The following is a 20000-nucleotide window of genomic DNA, read 5'->3' as shown; positions in this document are numbered from 1 at the left end:
TTTTATAATACGACCCTAAGAAAGCCTAGTCAAATGAGTGTGCTGGGGCGTCGAAATGTTTTATAATACGACCCTAAGAAAGCCTAGTCAAATGTGTGTTCTTGGGCGTCGAAATGTTTTATAATACGACCCTAAGAAAGCCTAGTCAAATGTGCGTGCTGGGGCGTCGAAATGTTTAAAATACGACCCTAAGAAAGCCTAGTCAAATGTGTGTTCTTGGGCGTCGAAATGTTTATAATACGACCCTAAGAAAGCCTAGTCAAATATGTGTTCTTGGGCGTCGAAATGTTTTATAATACGACCCTAAGAAAGCCTAGTCAAATGTGTGTTCTTGGGCGTCGAAATGTTTAAAATACGACCCTAAGAAAGCCTAGTCAAATATGTGTGCTGGGGCGTCGAAATGTTTTATAATATGACCCTAAGAAAGCCTTGTCAAATGTGTGTGCTGGGGCGTCGAAATGTTTTATAATACGACCCTAAGAAAGCCTTGTCAAATGTGTGTGCTGGGGCGTCGAAATGTTTATAATACGACCCTAAGAAAGCCTAGTCAAATGTGTGTGCTGGGGCGTCGAAATGTTTTATAATACGACCCTATGAAAGCCTAGTCAAATGTGTGTGCTGGGGCGTCGAAATGTTTTATAATACGACCCTAAGAAAGCCTAGTCAAATGTGTGTGCTGGGGCGTCGAAATGTTTTATAATACGACCCTATGAAAGCCTAGTCAAATGTGTGTGCTGGGGCGTCGAAATGTTTTATAATACGACCCTATGAAAGCCTAGTCAAATGTGTGTGCTGGGGCGTCGAAATGTTTATAATACGACCCTAAGAAAGCCTAGTCAAATGAGTGTGCTGGGGCGTCGAAATGTTTTATAATACGACCCCAAGAAAGCCTAGTCAAATGAGTGTGCTGGGGCGTCGAAATGTTTAAAATACGACCCTAAGAAAGCCTAGTCAAATGTGTGTTCTTGGGCGTCGAAATGTTTTATAATACGACCCTAAGAAAGCCTAGTCAAATGTGTGTGCTGGGGCGACGAAATGTTTAAAATACGACCCTAAGAAAGCCTAGTCAAATGTGTGTTCTTGGGCGACGAAATGTTTTATAATACAACCCTAAGAAAGCCTAGTCAAATGAGTGTGCTGGGGCGTCGAAATGTTTATAATACAACCCTAAGAAAGCCTAGTCAAATGAGTGTGCTAGGGCGTCGAAATGTTTATAATACAACCCTAAGAAAGCCTAGTCAAATATGTGTGCTGGGGCGTCGAAATGTTTCATAATACGACCCTAAGAAAGCCTAGTCAAATGAGTGTGCTGGGGCGTCGAAATGTTTTATAATACGACCCTAAGAAAGCCTAGTCAAATGAGTGTGCTGGGGCGTCGAAATGTTTCATAATACGACCCCAAGAAAGCCTAGTCAAATGAGTGTGCTGGGGCGTCGAAATGTTTTATAATACAACCCTAAGAAAGCCTAGTCAAATATGTGTGCTGGGGCGTCGAAATGTTTTATAATACGACCCTAAGAAAGCCTTGTCAAATGTGTGTGCTGGGGCGTCGAAATGTTTTATAATACGACCCTAAGAAAGCCTAGTCAAATGAGTGTGCTGGGGCGTCGAAATGTTTCAAATACGACCCTATGAAAGCCTAGTCAAATGAGTGTGCTGGGGCGTCGAAATGTTTAAAATACGACACTATGAAAGCCTAGTCAAATGAGTGTGCTGGGGCGTCGAAATGTTTATAATACAACCCTAAGAAAGCCTAGTCAAATGAGTGTGCTAGGGCGTCGAAATGTTTATAATACAACCCTAAGAAAGCCTAGTCAAATGAGTGTGCTGGGGCGTCGAAATGTTTTATAATACGACCCTATGAAAGCCTAGTCAAATGTGTGTGCTGGGGCGTCGAAATGTTTTATAATACGACCCCAAGAAAGCCTAGTCAAATGAGTGTGCTGGGGCGTCGAAATGTTTATAATACGACCCTAAGAAAGCCTAGTCAAATGAGTGTGCTGGGGCGTCGAAATGTTTATAATACGACCCTATGAAAGCCTAGTCAAATGTGTGTGCTGGGGCGTCGAAATGTTTTATAATACGACCCTATGAAAGCCTAGTCAAATGAGTGTTCTTGGGCGACGAAATGTTTTATAATACGACCCTTAGAAAGCCTAGTCAAATGTGTGTGCTGGGGCGTCGAAATGTTTTATAATACAACCCTAAGAAAGCCTAGTCAAATGAGTGTGCTGGGGCGTCGAAATGTTTTATAATACGACCCTAAGAAAGCCTAGTTAAATGTGTGTGCTGGGGCGTCGAAATGTTTTATAATACGACCCTAAGAAAGCCTAGTCAAATGAGTGTGCTGGGGCGTCGAAATGTTTCATAATACGACCCTAAGAAAGCCTAGTCAAATGTGTGTGCTGGGGCGTCGAAATGTATAAGTATTACCCGCATGGTCCGTCAACGCCAACTCCGGCTATACGGGCACGTGGCACGCTGCCCTGCGCTGACCCTGACCACGGGGTTGTATTATGTGTGAGACAACCCTGCGTGGAGGCCAAGGGGACGCCCACGGAGCTCATGACCCCAGTAAGTCGATAGTTCCCGCCAAGAGATGCATAGGATAGGAAGCGGGGGCGGGGGGCGATGTTGTCACCTCTCTCTCTTTCCCTCTTTGTCACCCCTTCCCCCCCCCCTCTCTCTCTGTCTCTCTCTCTCTCTCTCTCTCTCTCTCTCTCTCTCTCTCTCTCTCCTTTCTCTTTCTCTTTTTCTTTGCTCCAATAGATTTTCCATTCAAGTAATTCTTCCATGATTCCTCTTAGCGCCATAATGGTTCCCTAAATCGACCATGAGAGAGAGAGAGAGAGAGAGAGAGAGAGAGAGAGGAAATCTCTCTCTCTCTCTCACAAAGGAATCATTGTGTAATTAAACATGATCAATGGAACAGAACATGAGAGAGAGAGAGAGAGAGAGAGAGAGAGCGAGAGAGAGAGAGAGAGAGAGAGAGAGAGAGAGAGAGAGAGAGAGAGAGAGAGAGAGAGAGTGAAAGTTAGCTCACAATGTGTCTTGCTTGTGTGAAAAAAAATATATTATTGTTAAGCCCGAGAGGTTTTATTCTCTCTCTCTCTCTCTCTCTCTCTCTCTCTCTCTCTCTCTCTCTCTCTCTCTCTATGTCTATCTATCTATCTATCTATCTAGCATTTGCATATTTCTTTTTTTATTAAACCCAAAGAGGAAGAGAGAGAGAGAGAGAGAGAGAGAGAGAGAGAGAGAGAGAGAGAGAGAGAGAGAGAGAGAGAGAGAGAGAGAGAGAGAGAGAGAGAGAGAGAGAGAGAGAGAGAGAGAGAGAGAGAAATAAAGGCAAGAAAGTAAAGAGAATAGAGTTAAAATGTGGAAAATAAAGATATATATGAAGAGAAAGGGAATTAATGAAGAGAAAATGAGGCAAATATGGGATAAGAAGCGGAGGGAGAATAGAAGAGAAAATTAGAGTGGAGAAAGATATGTATTTTTTTTCCGTGGTCATAAATTACCGGAAAAAAAAGATTAAGAAAAAAATAGACTTGCAGAATAATACTTTTTTTGGGGGGTGGAATTCGTGTTTTCCCAATTTTTACTTTCCTTTTTTTTCTCTTTCTTTTTTCTTTTATTGATGAAGAAAGAAAAATAAGACAAAGAAATGATAATGTGTCTCTTAAGTTTCATTGTCTGTGAATCTGTTACTACTACTACTACTACTACTACTACTACTACTACTACTACTACTACTACTACTACTACTACTACTACTACTACTACTACTACTATTACTATTACTACTACTACTATTACTACTACTACTACTATTACTACGGCTACTACTACTACTACTACTACTTCTACTACTACTACTACTATTTTTCTCCTTCTCTTTTTCTCTCTTTCGCTTTTCCTTCAAAAGTTTGTCATTATTTTTTCTCATCAGCATCGTCTCGCTTTCTCTCTCTCTCTCGCAAAAAAAGTGTGTGAGAGAGAGAGAGAGAGAGAGAGAGAGAGAGAGAGAGAGAGAGAGAGAGAGAGAGAGAGAGAGAGAGAGAGAGAGAGACACTATGCAGGTACCCATATCACACACACACACACACACACACACACCGTTATGACTTACCATGACATCATTCTCCTCCCTTTAGCAGAAGCAGTAGCAGTAGCAGCAGTAGTAGTAGTAGTAGTAGTAGTAGTAGTAGTAGTAGTAGGAGTAGTCGAAGTAGTAATCTTGTATCAGTCTGTTTCCACTTTTAATGTACCTCTTCACCTATTCGTATAAAAAAATAATAATAACAATAATAATAATAATAATAATAATAATAATAATAATAATAATAATAATTCACGTTTTTTTCTAAAGTTTCACCTCAAAAACATCAAAAAAGAAAACGACTCGCTATAATCACACAGCGAACACGCGTCTCGCTCTACGATTCATATGTAACACTTTCTCCTGACGAACGATTTAAAACCCACCTCGTAAATAACAATACAATACGACAAGCAAATATATAAAGCCAGTTAATAAAGTAAATAACAACATAATATATTCACCACCTCAAGACCCGCCATTAAACACCGTTGCGGAATTGTGAACCCAAACAGAACAGGTCGCTATATGAGAAGAACAGTTAGCGGGTTTTTTTTTTTGTTGTACATCTTTTTGTTGTCCTTGAGTTGCTTTTTGTGCTGTAAAAAAAAAAAGTTAGCTTGTGGGCGCGGTATACTGGAGGACCCGAGTTCGATTCCCGCCCGCCACCACAAGCTGAGAATGTACAGTGTTATGTCAACCCGGACCACTGAAACTCTTAAGGGGCTGTTACACTGGGCAAATTTTCCGTGAGTCTTCAGTCAAACCACGATTTCCGCTGGCGTGGGGTAGGTTTGGGTAGGTTATGTTAGGGGAGGCTTGGGGTAGGATAGGGTAGGGTGAGGTATGAGTCTTTGGGTGTGTTGGGGTAGGATAAGGTAAGGTAGGATAGGCTTAAGGAGCTGTTACACTGGGCAAATTTTCCGTGGATCTTCAGTCAAACCACGATTTCCGCTGGCGTGGGGTAGGTTTGGGTAGGTTATGTTAGGGGAGGCTTGGGGTAGGGTAGGTTAGGAGAGGGTAGGGTGAGGTAGGAGTCTTTGGGTGTGTTGGGGTAGGATAAGGTAAGGTAGGATAGGCTTAAGGGGCTGTTACACTGGGCAAATTTTCCGTGAGTCTTCAGTCAAACCACGATTTCCGCTGGCGTGTGGTAGGTTTGGGTAGGTTATGTTAGGGGAGGCTTGGGGTAGGATAGGAGAGGGTAGGGTGAGGTAGGAGTCTTTGAGTTGTTTGGGGTAGGATAAGGTAAGGTAGGATAGGCTTAAAGGGCTATTACACTGGGCAAATTTTCCGTGGGTCTTCAGTCAAACCACGATTTCTGCTAGCGTGGTTCTCATTTGTTTCTTGTTATTGCTGATGATGATGGTGAGTAATACCGTCCTCCTTATGTGAAGTCTATCGTAGCTTTGGAAGATCGTGGACACGTCAGAAAACCACGGAAACAAGAGAACCACGCCAGCGGAAATCGTAGTTTGACTGAAGATCCACGGAAAAGTTCCCCAGTGTAACAGCCCCTTAGAGAGTCTCCTACCTCCCTACCCTCTCCTAACCTACCCTACCCCAAGCCTCTTCTAACATAACCTACCCAAACCTACCCCACGCCAGCGGAAATCGTGGTTTGACTGATGACCCACGGAAAATTTGCCCAGTGTAACAGCCCCTTAACCCACCCAAAGACTCCTACCTCACCCTACCCTCTCCTAACCTACCCTACCCTACCCCAAGCCTCTCCTAACATAACCTACCCAAACCTACCCCACGCCAGCGGAAATCGTGGTTTGACTGACGACCCACGGAAAATTTGCCCAGTGTAACAGCCCCTTAACCCACCCAAAGACTCCTACCTCACCCTACCCTCTCCTAACCTACCCTACCCTACCCCAAGCCTCTCCTAACATAACCTACCCAAACCTTCCCCACGCTAACGGAAATCGTGGTTTGACTGACGACCCACCGAAAATTTGCCCACTGTAACAGCCCCTTAACCCACCCAAAGACTCCTACCTCACCCTACCCTCTCCTAACCTACCCTACCCTACCCTACCCCAAGCCTCTCCTAACATAACCTACCCAAACCTACCCCACGCCAGCGGAAATCGTGGTTTGACTGAAGATCCACGGAAAGTTTGCCCAATGTAACAGCCCCTGGAGAGGATCTAAGATGAGCTCCGGGGGGGCAGCATGAGCGAAGCAAGATGGTGCCACAATAAACACTTGCCTGCGCCACTAACAGACAGGGGCCAACCACCACCACGACCCACCAAGATATCTTTTTTTTCTTTTTACATCAAAGGAGACGGCTCAGGGGCAACAAAAAGAGTGAAAAAAAAAAAAGCCCGCTACTCGCCGCTCCCATAATGACAAAAGTAGAGAGTGGCTGTAAATTGAACGTAAAAAACTGAATAACTAATGGGGAGCATACGTCTGGGTCGCGTCGCTTCACTCACTCGGTGTCCATACATTAAAAAAAGCATAAAAAATAAAATAAAGTTGAATTACCACACCAAGCCGTTCAATTTCCTTACGCGACACGGAACGGCCAAGCTAAAACTCCTCGCTCCACGACCTCTAGCGACGAGCGGACGACTTCAAAACGATAAATGGGAGACAAAACGACGGTGTTGATGGTCGCTGTGGGTCGTGGGAGAGGCGGAGGCAAGTAAGGTAATTCGGCAGGTGAGAAGGAGCGACGTAACACACCTGGTCTCAACGGCGGCACACGACACACTGAATCGCTCACTCCTTCCTCCTCGCTGTATTGCTCCGTTGGCTATGTGTAATTGTTGCTCTCTCTCTCTCTCGCTAATGAGCCTAATTTTGCCATTTCTTAATGTATAATACCGTTTTTTTTTCTTGTTATTTCTTTTAATTAATATCCGTTAGTGTAATTATTTCTTCTTTTATTATTATGTGTGTTATTGTTAGTGTTATTGTTATTATTATTACTGCTATTGTGTACATTATATCAGTTACACAAATTACATTATTATTATTATTATTATTATTATTATTATTATTATTATTATTATTATTATTATTATTATTATTATTATTATTATTATTATTATTATTATTATTATTATTATCATCATCATCATCTTCATCTTCTCTTTCTTTTTCATCCTCCTCCTCTTTTTCTTCTTCTTCTTCTTCTTCTTCTTCTTCTTCTTCTTCTTCTTCCTCTTCTTCTCATTTTCCTTTTTTCTTTCCTCTTATTTAACACCTTCTCATAATGGTGGTGGTGGTGGTGGTGTTGAAGTGGTGATGACTTTTGGATGTGGTGGTGGTGTGAACTCCAATAATGGTGTTGAAAGCCCTAGTAACCCTCCTCGTCATAGTGGTGTTGAGAACCAAAATTGGACCCACGGCGGTGTTGAAGGCGCTGGTGTTGACGGTGATGGTGGTGGTGATGGTGGTGACTGGTGGTGTTGAAAGATTAAATCCCCACTTGGTAATCGTCCTCGTCATCATGGTGGTGTTGATCATGGTGGTGGTGGTGGTGGTGGTGATGTCAACTCCAAAAGTGGTGTTGAAAGCCTTAAATCACCTCCACTTAACAACCCTCCTCGTCCTCCTCATCATAGCGGTGTTGAGAGCCTAGATTAGACCCACGGCGGTGTTGAATAAGTTGTTGTTGTTGGTGGTGGTGATGTCAACTCCAAAAGTGGTGTTGAAAGCCTTAAATCACCTCCACTTAACAACCCTCCTCGTCCTCCTCATCATAGCGGTGTTGAGAGCCTAGATTAGACCCACGGCGGTGTTGAATAAGTTGTTGTTGGTGGTGGTGGTGATGTCAACTCCAAAAGTGGTGTTGAAAGCCTTAATTCACCTTCACTTAACAACCTCCTCGTCCTCCTCATCATAGCGGTGTTGAGAGAGATTAGACCCACGGCGGTGTTGAATAAGTTGTTGGTGGTGGTGGTGATGTCAACTCCAAAAGTGGTGTTGAAAGCCTTAAATCACCTTCACTTAATAAACCTCCTCGTCCTCCTCATCATGGCGGTGTTGAGAGCCTAGATTAGACCCACGGCGGTGTTGAATCAGTTGGTGGTGGCGGTGGTGGTGATGTCAACTCCAAAAGTGATGTTGAAAGCCTTAAATCACCTCCACTTAATAACCCTCCTCGTCCTCATCATAGCGGTGTTGAGAGCCTAGATTAGACCCACGGCGGTGTTGAATCAGTTGGTGGTGGCGGTGGCGGTGGTGGTGGTGGGGGTCTTCGCTTTTAGCCACCGTGTCGGGGAGCGCCACGCCCTTGGTCTCCGGGAGTAGGTAAACACAGAGGGCAGCGAGGAGGGACCCGGCGCCGAAGACCACGGAGGTAGCCCAGGGGCGTGAGGCACCCTGGGGGAGAGAGGGAGGGAGTGAGAGAGAAGGAGTGAGAGATAATGGAGATAGTTATGAGAGAGAGAGAGAGAGAGAGAGAGAGAGAGAGAGAGAGAGAGAGAGAGAGAGAGAGAGAGAGAGAGAGTAGGAGACGGTAAAGAGAGAGAGAGAAAAGATAGATAGTGAGAGAGAAGAGGGTGAGAGTAAGTGAGAGAGAGAGAGAGAGAGAGAGAGAGAGAGAGAGAGAGAGAGAGAGAGAGAGAGAGAGAGAGAGAGAGAGAGAGAGAGAGAGAGAACACAAAATCCCATAGAAAAAAAAGAAAGAAAAACAAAAGAAAAAACGAGAAAAAAAACGCAGAGAAAGAAAGAAAGAAAGAGAGTGAAAATGACCCCCCCCTTTCTTTCCTTCACCCCCCCACCCCCCCAACCCCCAAATGACCCCCCCTTTCCTTCCCTCACCCCCCACAAGCCCCCCACCCCACCCCCCAACCCCCAAATGACCCCCACCCTTTCCTTCCCTCACCCCCCACAAGCCCCCCACCCCACCCCCTCAACCCCCAAATGACCCCCCCTTTCCTTCCCTCACCCCCCACAAGCCCCCCACCCCACCCCCTCAACCCCCAAATGACACCCCCCCTTTCCTTCCCCCACCCCCCACAACCCCCCCACCCCACCCCCCAACCCCTAAATGACCCCCACCCTTTCCTTCCCTCACCCCCCACAAGCCCCCCACCCCACCCCCCAACCCCCAAATGACCCCCACCCTTTCCTTCCCTCACCCCCCTCAAGCCCCCCACCCCACCCCCCCAACCCCAAATGACCCCCACCCTTTCCTTCCCTCACCCCCCACAAGCCCCCCACCCCACCCCCAACCCCCAAATGACCCCCCCTTTCCTTCCCTCACCCCCACAAGCCCCCACCCCACCCCTCAACCCCCAAATGACACCCCCTTTCCTTCCCTCACCCCCCACAACCCCCCAACTCACCACAAAGTCCAGTATATACGGCGCCAGGATGCCTCCAATTCGCGACCAACACTGGCAGGTTCCAAGACCCCTCGAGCGGACCTCCGTCGGGGAGAGCTCGGAGGATTGGAAGTAGAAGATCATGAACGCCACGGAGTTTGTCATCTTACCCAGCAGCGCCAGGGTCATCACCACTTGGCTCTGCTCTGTGGAAGGCGGTGCAGAAGGTGGTGGTGAAGGAGGAGGAGGAGGAGGAGAGGGATGGATGGTGTGAGGAGTTAGAGAGAAGAGAAGGAAGAGGAAGAGGAGGAGGAGGAGGAGGAGGTGATAGAATGTTCGTCAGCAGAAGAAGAGAGAGAAGGAGGAGAAGAGGAGTGAAAAAGAGGAAAGAGAGGAACAATTTGGAAGAGGAAAAGGGAGAGGAGGAGGAGGAGAGAGAGAGAGAGAGAGAGAGAGAGAGAGAGAGAGAGAGAGAGAGAGAGAGAGAGAGAGAGAGAGAGAGAGAGAGAGAGAGAGAGAGAGAGAGAGAGAGAGAGAGAGAGAGAGAGAGAGAGAGAGAGAGGAAAGAACAGTTTAGAGTAGTAGTAGTAGTAGTAGTAGTAGTAGTAGTAGTAGTAGTAGTAGTAGTAGTAGTAGTAGTAGTAGTAGTAGTAGTAGTAGTAGTAGTAGTAGTAGTAGTAGTAGTAGTAGTAGTAGTAGTAGTAATAGTAGTAGTAGTAGTCACACACATTCACACACACTTCCCTTCCCCTCCCTTCCCTTCCCTTCCCTTCCCTTCCTTCCCCAACTCCTTCACTCTCTCCCCAACCATCCCCAAACACCCCCACTCCCCTACCCTTCCCCTTCCATCCCCAACCCCTTCCTCCCCCCCAAACCCCTTCCCTGCCCTCCCTCCCCAACCATTCCCCAAACACCCCCACTCCCCTACCCTTTCCCTTCCAGCCCCAACCCCTTCCTTCCCTTCCCTTCCCTTCCCTTCCCTTCCCTCCCTTCCCCAACCATTCCCAAACACCTCCACTCCCCTACCCTTTCCCTTCCAGCCCCAACCCCTTCCTTCCCTTCCCTTTCCCTTCCCCAACCATTCCCAAACACCCCCACACCCCTACCCTTTCCCTTCCAGCCCCAACCCTTTCCTTCCCTTCCCTTCCCTTCCCTTCCCTTCCCTTCCCTACCTTCCCCAACTCCTTCCCTCTCCCCCCAACCATTGCCAAACACCCCCACTCCCCTACCCTTTCCCTTCCAGCCCTAACCCCCTTCTTCCCTTTCCTTCCCCAACTCCTTCCCTCTCTCCCCAACCATTCCCCAAACCCCTCCACTCCCCTACCCTTTCCCTTCCAGCCCCAATCCCTTCCTTCCCCCCCAACCCCTTCCCTTCCCTCCCTTCCCCAACTCCTTCCCTCCCAAACACCCCTTTTTATTTATTTATTTTTTATTTTTTTTATTTTTTTAGAGGACAGGGGTGAAAAGAAGAAGGGGTTAGAGGAAGGTAAAGTAGGAATGGAAAGACAGTAGAAGTAGACAGATTGGCGGGTGATTAGGAGTTTGTTGGATGTCGTAGGAGTTTGTTGGATGTCGTACGTGGTTTTCTTTAATGATCTTAAGTGTTGTTTTTGTGTTCTGTGTGTCTGGATTGCAAGTGTTTTTCGTATTGGTGAGGGGTGAATGTTAATGTGCTATGAATATCTAGCTAGCTACTGTTGCATAAGGCAGTTTAGTGAAATTGTGGGAGTGGTAGATTCTGCAGGGCTTGTAAACTGCTGGGGAAAGCAGCTTGGTAACGGGTAATGTTTTCCTGGTTGTTTTGTTGTGTCTCTAGTGGTGGAAGGTCGAGGGCAGATAGTCTTTGCCAATTTTTTTCTGCCTTTTGGTGGACTCTAATGTTGAGTGGTAATGTCCTGGTGGCTTGGTGTATTTCATCAGTGTTTAAGGTGTATGGGTATCTCTGACCTGTGGCAAATCGAAGCGCCCTGTTTTGAATTACTTGCAGTTTGCTTAGTTGTTTCTTACTGAGAGCATGTGTGGGGATGGGAGGGTAGTCAAGGACGGGGAGGATTAAGGTCTTGACTAGATGTGTTTTTGTTTTAATTGGCATTTCTGAGAATCTATATAGTTTTTTTTAAGTGGTTGGCAGCAATGGCTCTGCGCTGAGTGACGTGATCGCAGTATCCTCTTTTGGAGATAGTCAGGCCTAATATCCTCTTATTTAATACCTTCTCGTAATGGTGGTGGTGGTGGTGGTGGTGTTGAAGTGGTGATGACTTGTGGATGTGGTGGTGGTGTGAACTCCAATAATGGTGTTGAAAGCCCTAGTAACCCTCCTCGTCATAGTGGTGTTGAGAACCAAAATTGGACCCACGCTGTCGTGACAATGTCCTCGTGTTTTCTGGCACCGAGGCGAAGGATGGTGAATTTGGTAGGGTTGGTTTGGATTTTCCATTTATCCTCATACGTGGAGACTGCCTCGATCCTCCTTATTGCTGCTCTTTGGGCCATGTTCACCGAGGGGCCTTGGTACCCGAAGAGCTGTGTTACGTCGTCGGCGTACGTTATGTTGGTGCCGACGACAGGGGGAGGAATATCTCTGGTGTAGATAGAGAAGAGTGTCGGGGATAACACGCTGCCTTGAGGAACACCACAGCGTAGGGCAAAGCTGGCGCCTAGGTAATTTCCAACTCTTATTCTCGCCTTCCTGCCATCTAGAAAGTTACATAGTAGTCTTTCCAGAGTGACAGGGAGATCGAGCTGAAGGATTTTGTACTTTAAACCTAGATGCCAAACCTTTCCCTTCCAGCCCCAACCCCTTCCTTCCCTTCCCTTCCCTTCCCTTCCCTCCCTTCCCCAACTCTTTCCCTCTCTCCCCAACCATTCCCCAAACACCCCCACTCCCCTACCCTTTCCCTTCCAACCCCAACCCCTTCCTTCCTTTCCCTTCCCTTCCCTTCCTTCCTCCTTCCCCAACTCTTTCCCTCTCTCCCCAAAAACCCCACTCCCCTACCCTTTCCCTTCCAGCCCCAACCCCTTCCTTCCCTTTCCTTCCCTTCCCTTCCTCCCTTCCCAACTCTTTCCCTCTCTCCCCAACCATTCCCCAAACACCCCACTCCCTACCTTTCCCTTCCATCCCCAACCCCTTCCTTCCTTTCCCTTCCCTTCCCTCCCTTCCCCAACTCTTTCCCTCTCTCCCCAAATACCCCCACTCCCCTACCCTTTCCCTTCCAGCCCCAACCCCTTCCTTCCCTTCCCTTCCCTTCCCTTTCCCTTCCCTTCCCTTCCCTTCCCTCCTTCCCCAACTCTTTCCTCTCTCCCCAACCATTCCCAAACACCCCACTCCCCTACCCTTTCCCTTCCAACCCCAACCCTTCCTTCCTTCCTTCCCTTCCTTCCCTCCTTCCCAACTTTTCCTCTCTCCCCAAATACCCTCACTCCCTACCTTCCCTTCCAGCCCCAACCCCTTCCTTCCCTTCCCTTCCTTCCTTCCCTTTTCCTTTCTTCCCTCCTTCCCCAACTCTTTTCCTCTCTCCCCAACCATTCCCCAAACACCCCCACTCCCTACCCTTTCCTTCCAACCCCAACCCCTTCCTTCCTTCCCTTCCTTCCCTTTCCTTTCCTTTCCTTCCTTCCCTCCTTCCCCAACTCTTTCCCTCTCTCCCCAACCATTCCCCAAACACCCCACTCCCTACCCTTTCCTTCCAGCCCCAACCCCTTCCTTCCCTTCCCTTCCCTTCCTCCCTTCCCCAACTCTTCCCTCTCCCAAATACCCCACTCTACCCTTTCCCTTCCAGCCCCAACCCCTTCCTTCCCTTCCTTTCCCTTCCCTTTCCTTTCCCTTCCCTTCCCTCCCTTCCCCAACTCTTTCCCTCTCTCCCCAACCATTCCCCAAACACCCCCACTCCCCTACCCTTTCCCTTCCAACCCCAACCCCTTCCTTCCCTTCCCTTCCCTTCCCTTCCCTTCCCTCCCTTCCCCAACTCTTTCCCTCTCTCCCCAAATACCCCCACTCCCCTACCCTTTCCCTTCCAGCCCCAACCCCTTCCTTCCCTTCCCTTCCCTTTCCCTTCCCTCCCTTCCCCAACTCTTTCCCTCTCTCCCCAAATACCCCCACTCCCCTACCCTTTCCCTTCCAGCCCCAACCCTTCCTTCCTTCCTTCCCTTTCCCTTCCTCCCTTCCCCAACTCTTCCTCTCTCCCAACCATTCCCCAAACACCCCACTCCCTACCCTTTCCCTTCCAACCCCAACCCTTCCTTCCTTCCTTCCCTTTCCCTTCCCTTCCCTTCCCTTCCCTTCCCTCCCTTCCCCAACTCTTTCCCTCTCTCCCCAACCATTCCCCAAACACCCCCACTCCCCTACCCTTTCCCTTCCAGCCCCAACCCCTTCTTTCCCTTCCCTTACCTTCCCTCCCTTCCCCAACTCTTTCCCTCTCTCCCCAACCATTTCCCAAACACCCCCACTCCCCTACCCTTTCCCTTCCAGTCCCAACCCCTTCCCTTCAATTCCCTTCCCTTCCCCAGCTCCTTCCCTCCCTCCCCAACCATTCCCAAACACCCCCACTCCCCTACCCTTTCCCTTCCATCCCCAACCCCTTCCTTCCCTTTCCCTTCCCTCCCCTCCCTTCCCCAACCATTCCCAAACACCCCCACTCCACTACCCTTTCCCTTCCAGCCCCAATCCCTTCCTCCCCCCCCCCAAAACCCCTTCCCTTCCTCCCTCCCATCTCCTTCCCTCCCAAACACCCCACTCCCTACCCTTTCTCTTCAGACTCCAACCCTTCCTTCCCCCACCCTCAAACCCCTTCCCTTCTTCACCAAACCCCAACCCAAATCCCCACCTGCCTTACCTTCAGGAATAGCCGCCAACGCCAGAAGGGCCAACCCGCAGAAGACGAAGCAAGCCACCCCGGGCCAGCGCCGACCTAACCTATCCACCACGGGCACGGTCAGGGTATACGCGGGGACCTCCATCAGCCCCGCTAACGACATGTACACGAAGGGGTTGTCACTGAGGGTCCCGCCGCTAAGGGAGAGCCCGAAGTAGACCATGGAAGCGAACATGTAGACCACGAACATGAGGAGGCTGATTTTTCGTAGGTATGGCGTGCTGGAGAGAGAGAGAAGAAGAGGGAGTTAGAGAGAGAGAGAGAGGAAGAGAAGGGGGAAGGGAGAGAGATAGAGAGAGGTAAGAAAGACAAAAGAGAGAGAGGATAAGAATGAAAGTGAGGAAGAAAGAGATAGTCAAAAGAGAGAGAGAGAGAGAGAGAGAGAGAGAGAGAGAGAGAGAGAGAGAGAGAGAGAGAGAGAGAGAGAGAGAGAGAGAGAGAGAGAGAGAGAGAGAGAGAGAGAGAGAGAGAGAGAGAGAGAGATTTACATAGATAGATTTACATAGAAAATCAGACCACACAGACCCCTTGGTCCAGACTTGGTGGTCTGTCCTTAAACCTAAGTGATTTTACATTATTCAGAAGACTCCAAAACGTTGCATTTCTACTCTAGTTGATATTAAGTTGAAGGAAGTGACGGTCGAGCTTATTTTTGAAGGAGTCAATCGTGTTACACTGGACCACTGATGGTGGAAGCTTATTCCATTCTCGCACTACAACGCTGGTGAAGAAAAATTTGGTGCAATCTGAATTTACTTGTCTACATCTGAGTTTTACGCCATTGTTCCTCGTGCGCAGACTGTCATCGATCATAAACAATGTTGATCTGTCTACATTCGTGAAACCATTAAGTATTTTAAAACATTCGATCAATTTTCCTCGGAGGCGACGTTTCTCAAGAGAGAACATGTTAAGGGTAGAAAGCCTTTCTTCGTAGGATTTGTTGCGCAAGGAAGGGATCATTTTCGTTGCCCGACGCTGAACACCTTCTAATTTAGCAATATCCTTTGCATGGTGGGGGGACCAAAACTGTACCGCATATTCCAAGTGGGGTCTGACTAAACTGTTGTAGAGCGGTAGTATTACATCTTTATTCTTGAATACAAAGTTTCTTTTAATGAAGCCCAACATTCTGTTCGCTTTATTTGCTGCATCGATGCATTGCTGAGAGAATTTGAGGTTTGACGCGATTTTGACCCCAAGTCTTTGACGCATTGAACGCTTTTGAGTTTAACGCCGCGCATTTCGTATTCGAACTTCTTATTCCTCGTTCCAACTTGAAGGACCTGGCACTTGTCTACGTTAAAGGGCATCTCCCATCTATCCGACCAAGCTGAAATTTTGTGCAAATCCTCTTGGAGGCTTTGCCTGTCTTCGTCAGTGAGAACCGAGTTACCAATCTTTGTGTCGTCTGCAAATTTACTAATGCGGTTATTGAGTCCAACATCCACGTCGTTGATGTAGATAATGAAGAGCACTGGGCCAAGGACCGATCCCTGAGGGACGCCACTAGTGACAGGCGCCCACTCTGAGTTAAATCCGTCAATCACTACTCTTTGTTGTCTGTTGCTCAACCAATTCGCGATCCATTGGTTTACTTGACCGTCAATACCTATTTGCTTTAATTTGTAAAGTAATTTATGATGCGGGACTTTATCAAACGCTTTCTGGAAATCAAGATAGACTACGTCCAGTGATTTGGTTACGTCATAAACAGTGAAGAGGTCGTTATAAAAGGTTAATAGGTTTGATAGGCAGGATCTTTGTTTCGAAGCCATGTTGTGAGTCCCCAATCAATGAGTGGCTTTCAAGGTAACTCACAATTTTGTCTCTAATTATGCCCTCAAGTAGCTTACCTACAACCGAAGTTAGACTAATGGGCCTGTAATTACCTGGTACTTTTTTGTCTCCTTTCTTGAAAATCGGTGTCACGTTAGCCTTTTTCCAATCTGAAGGGACGATGCCTTGTCGCAAGGACATATTGAATACGGTTGTGAGGGAGGAGAGTATTTCGCTCTTCGTTTCTTTCAGCAGAGTTGGATATACTTTGTCAGGTCCAGGACTTTTATTTGTTTTAAGTGAATGGAGAGCTTTAAGGACTTCATCAGTTGTTATTTCAAAATTAGGCAATGCATGCTCGAGATTTACAATAGTACTGGTGTTGGTGGTAGTGAGAGGAAGACTGTTAGTATTAAACACCGAGGAAAAGTAATTGTTTAAGAGGTTTGCAATGTGTTGGCTGTCAGTCACTAGTGCACCGTCGCTGTTTGTTAAAGGTCCAATACCACTTTTGATCGCCTTTCTGTTGTTTATGTAACTGAAGAAAGATTTCGGGTTATTTTTACAGTTGGCTGCAATATTTTCTTCATATCTACGCTTTGCCTGACCTACTAGTCTTTTTACTCTTCGCCTGGCATCATTATAGAGTCTAATGTTTTCGTGCGTGCTTTGTTCTTTCTTTAACCTGTAAAACAATTTTCTCTCATTGACTGATTGTTTAATTTCGCTATTAAACCACGGTGGGCTTTTATTAGTGTTAATTCGTTTCTCGCACAAGGGGACGAATGTGTTCTGCTGAGTGAGTAAGTGATTTTTAAGGCTTAGCCAGGCTTCCTCTACGTTGCCGTCATCTGATAGTTGTATTTCTGTTAGTTTTTGTCAGATTTCTACGAAGTTAGCTCTTTTGAAATTGGGCACCTTTACTTTATTTTCAGTCACTGATGATTGAGCTTTAATGTCGACGCGCACTAATTTATGATCGCAAGAACCGAGGTGTTCTCCTACCGTGACACTACTGACAAGGTTATCTTGGGTCGTTATAACAAGGTCGAGTATATTATTTTGTCGAGTTGGCTCAGAAACCATTTGGCTTAGATAATTTTCTTCTAGAAATTCGATCATTCTATGTGACTCGCCTTCTGTACCTGACAGTGTCGCCCAGTCGATATGGGGGAGGTTAAAGTCTCCTAATATCAGTGAGTCGTTGTTAAGTGACTGCCTTAAGACGCTGTACATTTCAAGGTCGTCATCGAGTGATTGCCCGGGAGGTCTGTAGGTGACAGATATATTTAAATTGACTTTTGCAATGTTTACTCGCACGCACAAATGTTCAACGTTACTGTTTCCCGGTGTTTTGTCGGTGGGTTGCAAATAGCTTTTGACATAGAGGGCGACGCCACCGCCTCTACGGTTTACACGATCTTTGTTGAAGAGTCTGTAGCCATCTATGTTGTATTCGGAACTTAAATCAATATTTGTGGTGTCGATAAATGTTTCGGTTATAGCAATTATGTCAAAATTTTCTGTTAAAGCAAGACATCTCAGTTCATCAAATTTGTTTCTTAGGCTACGCGCATTGAAACTAAGGATTTTTATGTTATCTAGAGGCTTGGTAATACAGGTGGTGGTACTTGCTGGATCACGGTTACGGGTTTGTTGCGATGCACGGCGTCTATTTACACGGGCGGGGTGGAGGGACGTGGCCGTGACTCGTTTTTTGCTCGGATGACACGCACTGCTTCGTTGAGGAGCCTTCCGAGTCTGGCTGCCCCGATGGGAGAAAGGTGCAATCCGTCCCTGTGGAAAAGTTCATTTTGTCCATAGAAATTGTCCCATGCGTTTAGGAACTCCACGTCAAGCTCCCTGCAAAGAGTCTGTAAGCGGTTGTTTAGGCTGAAGGCCTTACTGAAAAGTCGCTCTCGCCCAAGTCCGTGGTAGAACTCCTGAAATCAAAATGTTAGGGATTTAGTCTTATACTGCTGGATGAGCCTACGGTACTTCTCCAGGAGTTCCTCAGACCGGGTCGTGGTGACGTCGTTCGTACCTGTGTGGATAACAAACAGTGAATCATTAGTAGCCTGGGGGGAGATCTCCTCAAGAGCAGCAGTTATGTCGTCGATCCCAGCACCAGGATAGCAATAGTTCCGTCTTCGACGAGGAACTCTGCCGCAGAACTCAACGACCTGCTGGCGAATCATGGAGTCACCCACCAGGAAGGTGCTCTCCTGCTCGTCCTCCTCCTCCAGAATGGCAAACCTGTTGAAGCAATGAACAGGATAAATCGCTTGTCTGGCTGGTTTGGCTCCTCCATTCACGACGGTGAAGCCATCATGGGCGGTGCCACTAGCATCCTCCCGTTGCGTGGTGTTGTCCGCTGGTGTCGACGGTACCGCTGAGGGCAAGGGGGCGGTTGGAGAAGGGTTTGGCACCACAGCAACGTTAGCCTGGATGAATTCCTGCAAGGAGGCAACAGTGCGAGAAAGCTCTATTATTTTATTCTGACCTGCTTCCATCTTCTCTTCTTGCTCCTGCAGTCTGGTCTCGAGATGCTGCCTGGTGAGAGAAAGCTAAATTATTTTATTCTGGCCTTCTTCCATCTTCTCTTCCTGCTCCTGCAGTCTTGTCTCGAGATGCTGCCTGGACAGACACAGTCGACAGACAGCAGAACGCCCTGTAAAAAAGTGAGCTGAGAAGCTACCGTTGCAAGTACTGCACTTCTTAGGCGCCATCTTAGCTGAAATGAAAGAGATAAAAACACAAAGTGAAGGGGATTAGGAAAGGGGTGATGTGTGAGAGGTAGTTTAGTAATGGAGGAAAAGTGAGAGAGGAGGAGTAGGAAGGATGTGAGGTGAGTAAAGAGGGGAAAGGGAGGTGTGTGAGATCAAGGAGGGTTAGGAAATAGGTGAGGGGAGAGAGGAGGAGTAGGAAGGGATGTGAGGTGAGTAAAGAGGGGAAGAGAGGCGTGAGTGAGGTGTGAGATCAAGGAGGGTTAGGAAATAGGTGAGGTGGGAGAGAGGAGGAGTAGGAAGAGATGTGAGGTGAGTAAAGAGGGGGAAAGAGAGGCGGTGAGTGAGATGTGTGAGATCAAGGAGGGTTAGGAAATAGGTGAGGTGGGAGAGAGGAGTAGTAAGGGAGGTAAGGTGAGTAATGAGGGGAAAGAGAGGTGAGTGAGGTGTGTGAGATCAAGGAGGTTAGGAAATAGGTGAGGTGGGAGAGAGGAGAAGTAGGAAGGGATGTGAGGTGAGTAAAGAGGGGGAAAGTGAGGCTGTGAGTGAGGTGTGTGAGATCAAGGAGTATTAGTAAATAGGTGAGATGAGTGAGAGGGAGTTTGGGAAAGGAGGTAAGTGGGAGAGAGGAGGAGTAGGAAGGGATGTGAGGTGAGGAGGTGTGTGAGAACAAGAAAGGTTAAGAAAGAGGCGAGGTAAGGTGGGTGAAGGGATGGGTAAATAGGATGTGAGGTAAGGTGAGTGAGGGGAGGGCTTAGAAATATGTGGAGGTGAGGGAGGAGTAGGAAGGGCTAATCCTCTAGGGGATGAGGAGGAGCAAAGGGATGTGAGGTGAGCGAGGGGGGGGGGTTAGGTGAGGTGAGGGAAAGGGTGTAGGAAGGGGTAATCTTCTAGGGGATGTAAAGAGGTTGTAGGGAGGAGGAGCAGATTGAATCCAGGAATTCAAAGGGTGGGTTGTCGACACACCCAATTCACGCGTGAGACACTCGGGAACACAAAGTCACACTCGGGACACACGAAACACACAGAAACCCAAGCACAAGCACGACTAAACACCCTCAAGTCACTCGCAAAAACACCTGAAATACAACAGCACACTCAAAACACTCTGAAACCCACGCAGAGCACTATAAACAGCCAAATCACACGCAAAAGCACTGGAAACACAACACACTCGAAACGCAGAAACGCAGAAGCCAAATCACACGCAGAAACACCGGACACAAAACAGCAC

The 20000-nt window shown here is 47.4% G+C and overlaps 2 protein-coding genes across 10 annotated transcripts in view; both read right to left on the bottom strand.

The window, feature by feature from the left end:
* The window catches only part of LOC126986004 (protein artichoke-like), a 25490-nt gene extending 22923 nt beyond the window's left edge, over positions 1-2567 (bottom strand). Inside the window, exon 1 of the mRNA XM_050841690.1 lies at positions 2503-2567. Within this exon, the coding sequence (XP_050697647.1) occupies positions 2503-2567 (65 nt within the window). The remainder of the gene's footprint in view (positions 1-2502) is intronic.
* A 4432-nt stretch (positions 2568-6999) lies between these two features.
* Positions 7000-20000, bottom strand: part of LOC126986107 (organic cation transporter protein-like) — a 28942-nt gene continuing 15941 nt past the window's right edge. Inside the window, exons 9-12 of one of the 9 annotated variants that reach the window (XR_007739281.1) lie at positions 14223-14482; positions 9412-9596; positions 8063-8443; positions 7000-7787 (exon numbers count right to left, since the gene is read on the bottom strand). Coding sequence is in view for 5 of the 9 variants with exons in the window: in XM_050841813.1 (XP_050697770.1) it covers positions 8210-8443; positions 9412-9596; positions 14223-14482 (679 nt within the window). In the remaining 4 variants the exon portion in view is untranslated. The other 8 variants (XM_050841813.1, XM_050841811.1, XM_050841816.1 and 5 more) reach the window with 8 other exon arrangements.

The sequence above is a fragment of the Eriocheir sinensis genome, chromosome 61, assembly GCF_024679095.1.
Source record: "Eriocheir sinensis breed Jianghai 21 chromosome 61, ASM2467909v1, whole genome shotgun sequence".
Lineage (NCBI taxonomy): Eukaryota > Metazoa > Arthropoda > Malacostraca > Decapoda > Varunidae > Eriocheir > Eriocheir sinensis.
The sequence above is the reverse complement of the archived record's forward strand: the minus strand, read 5'-3'. Positions and strand labels throughout refer to the sequence as shown.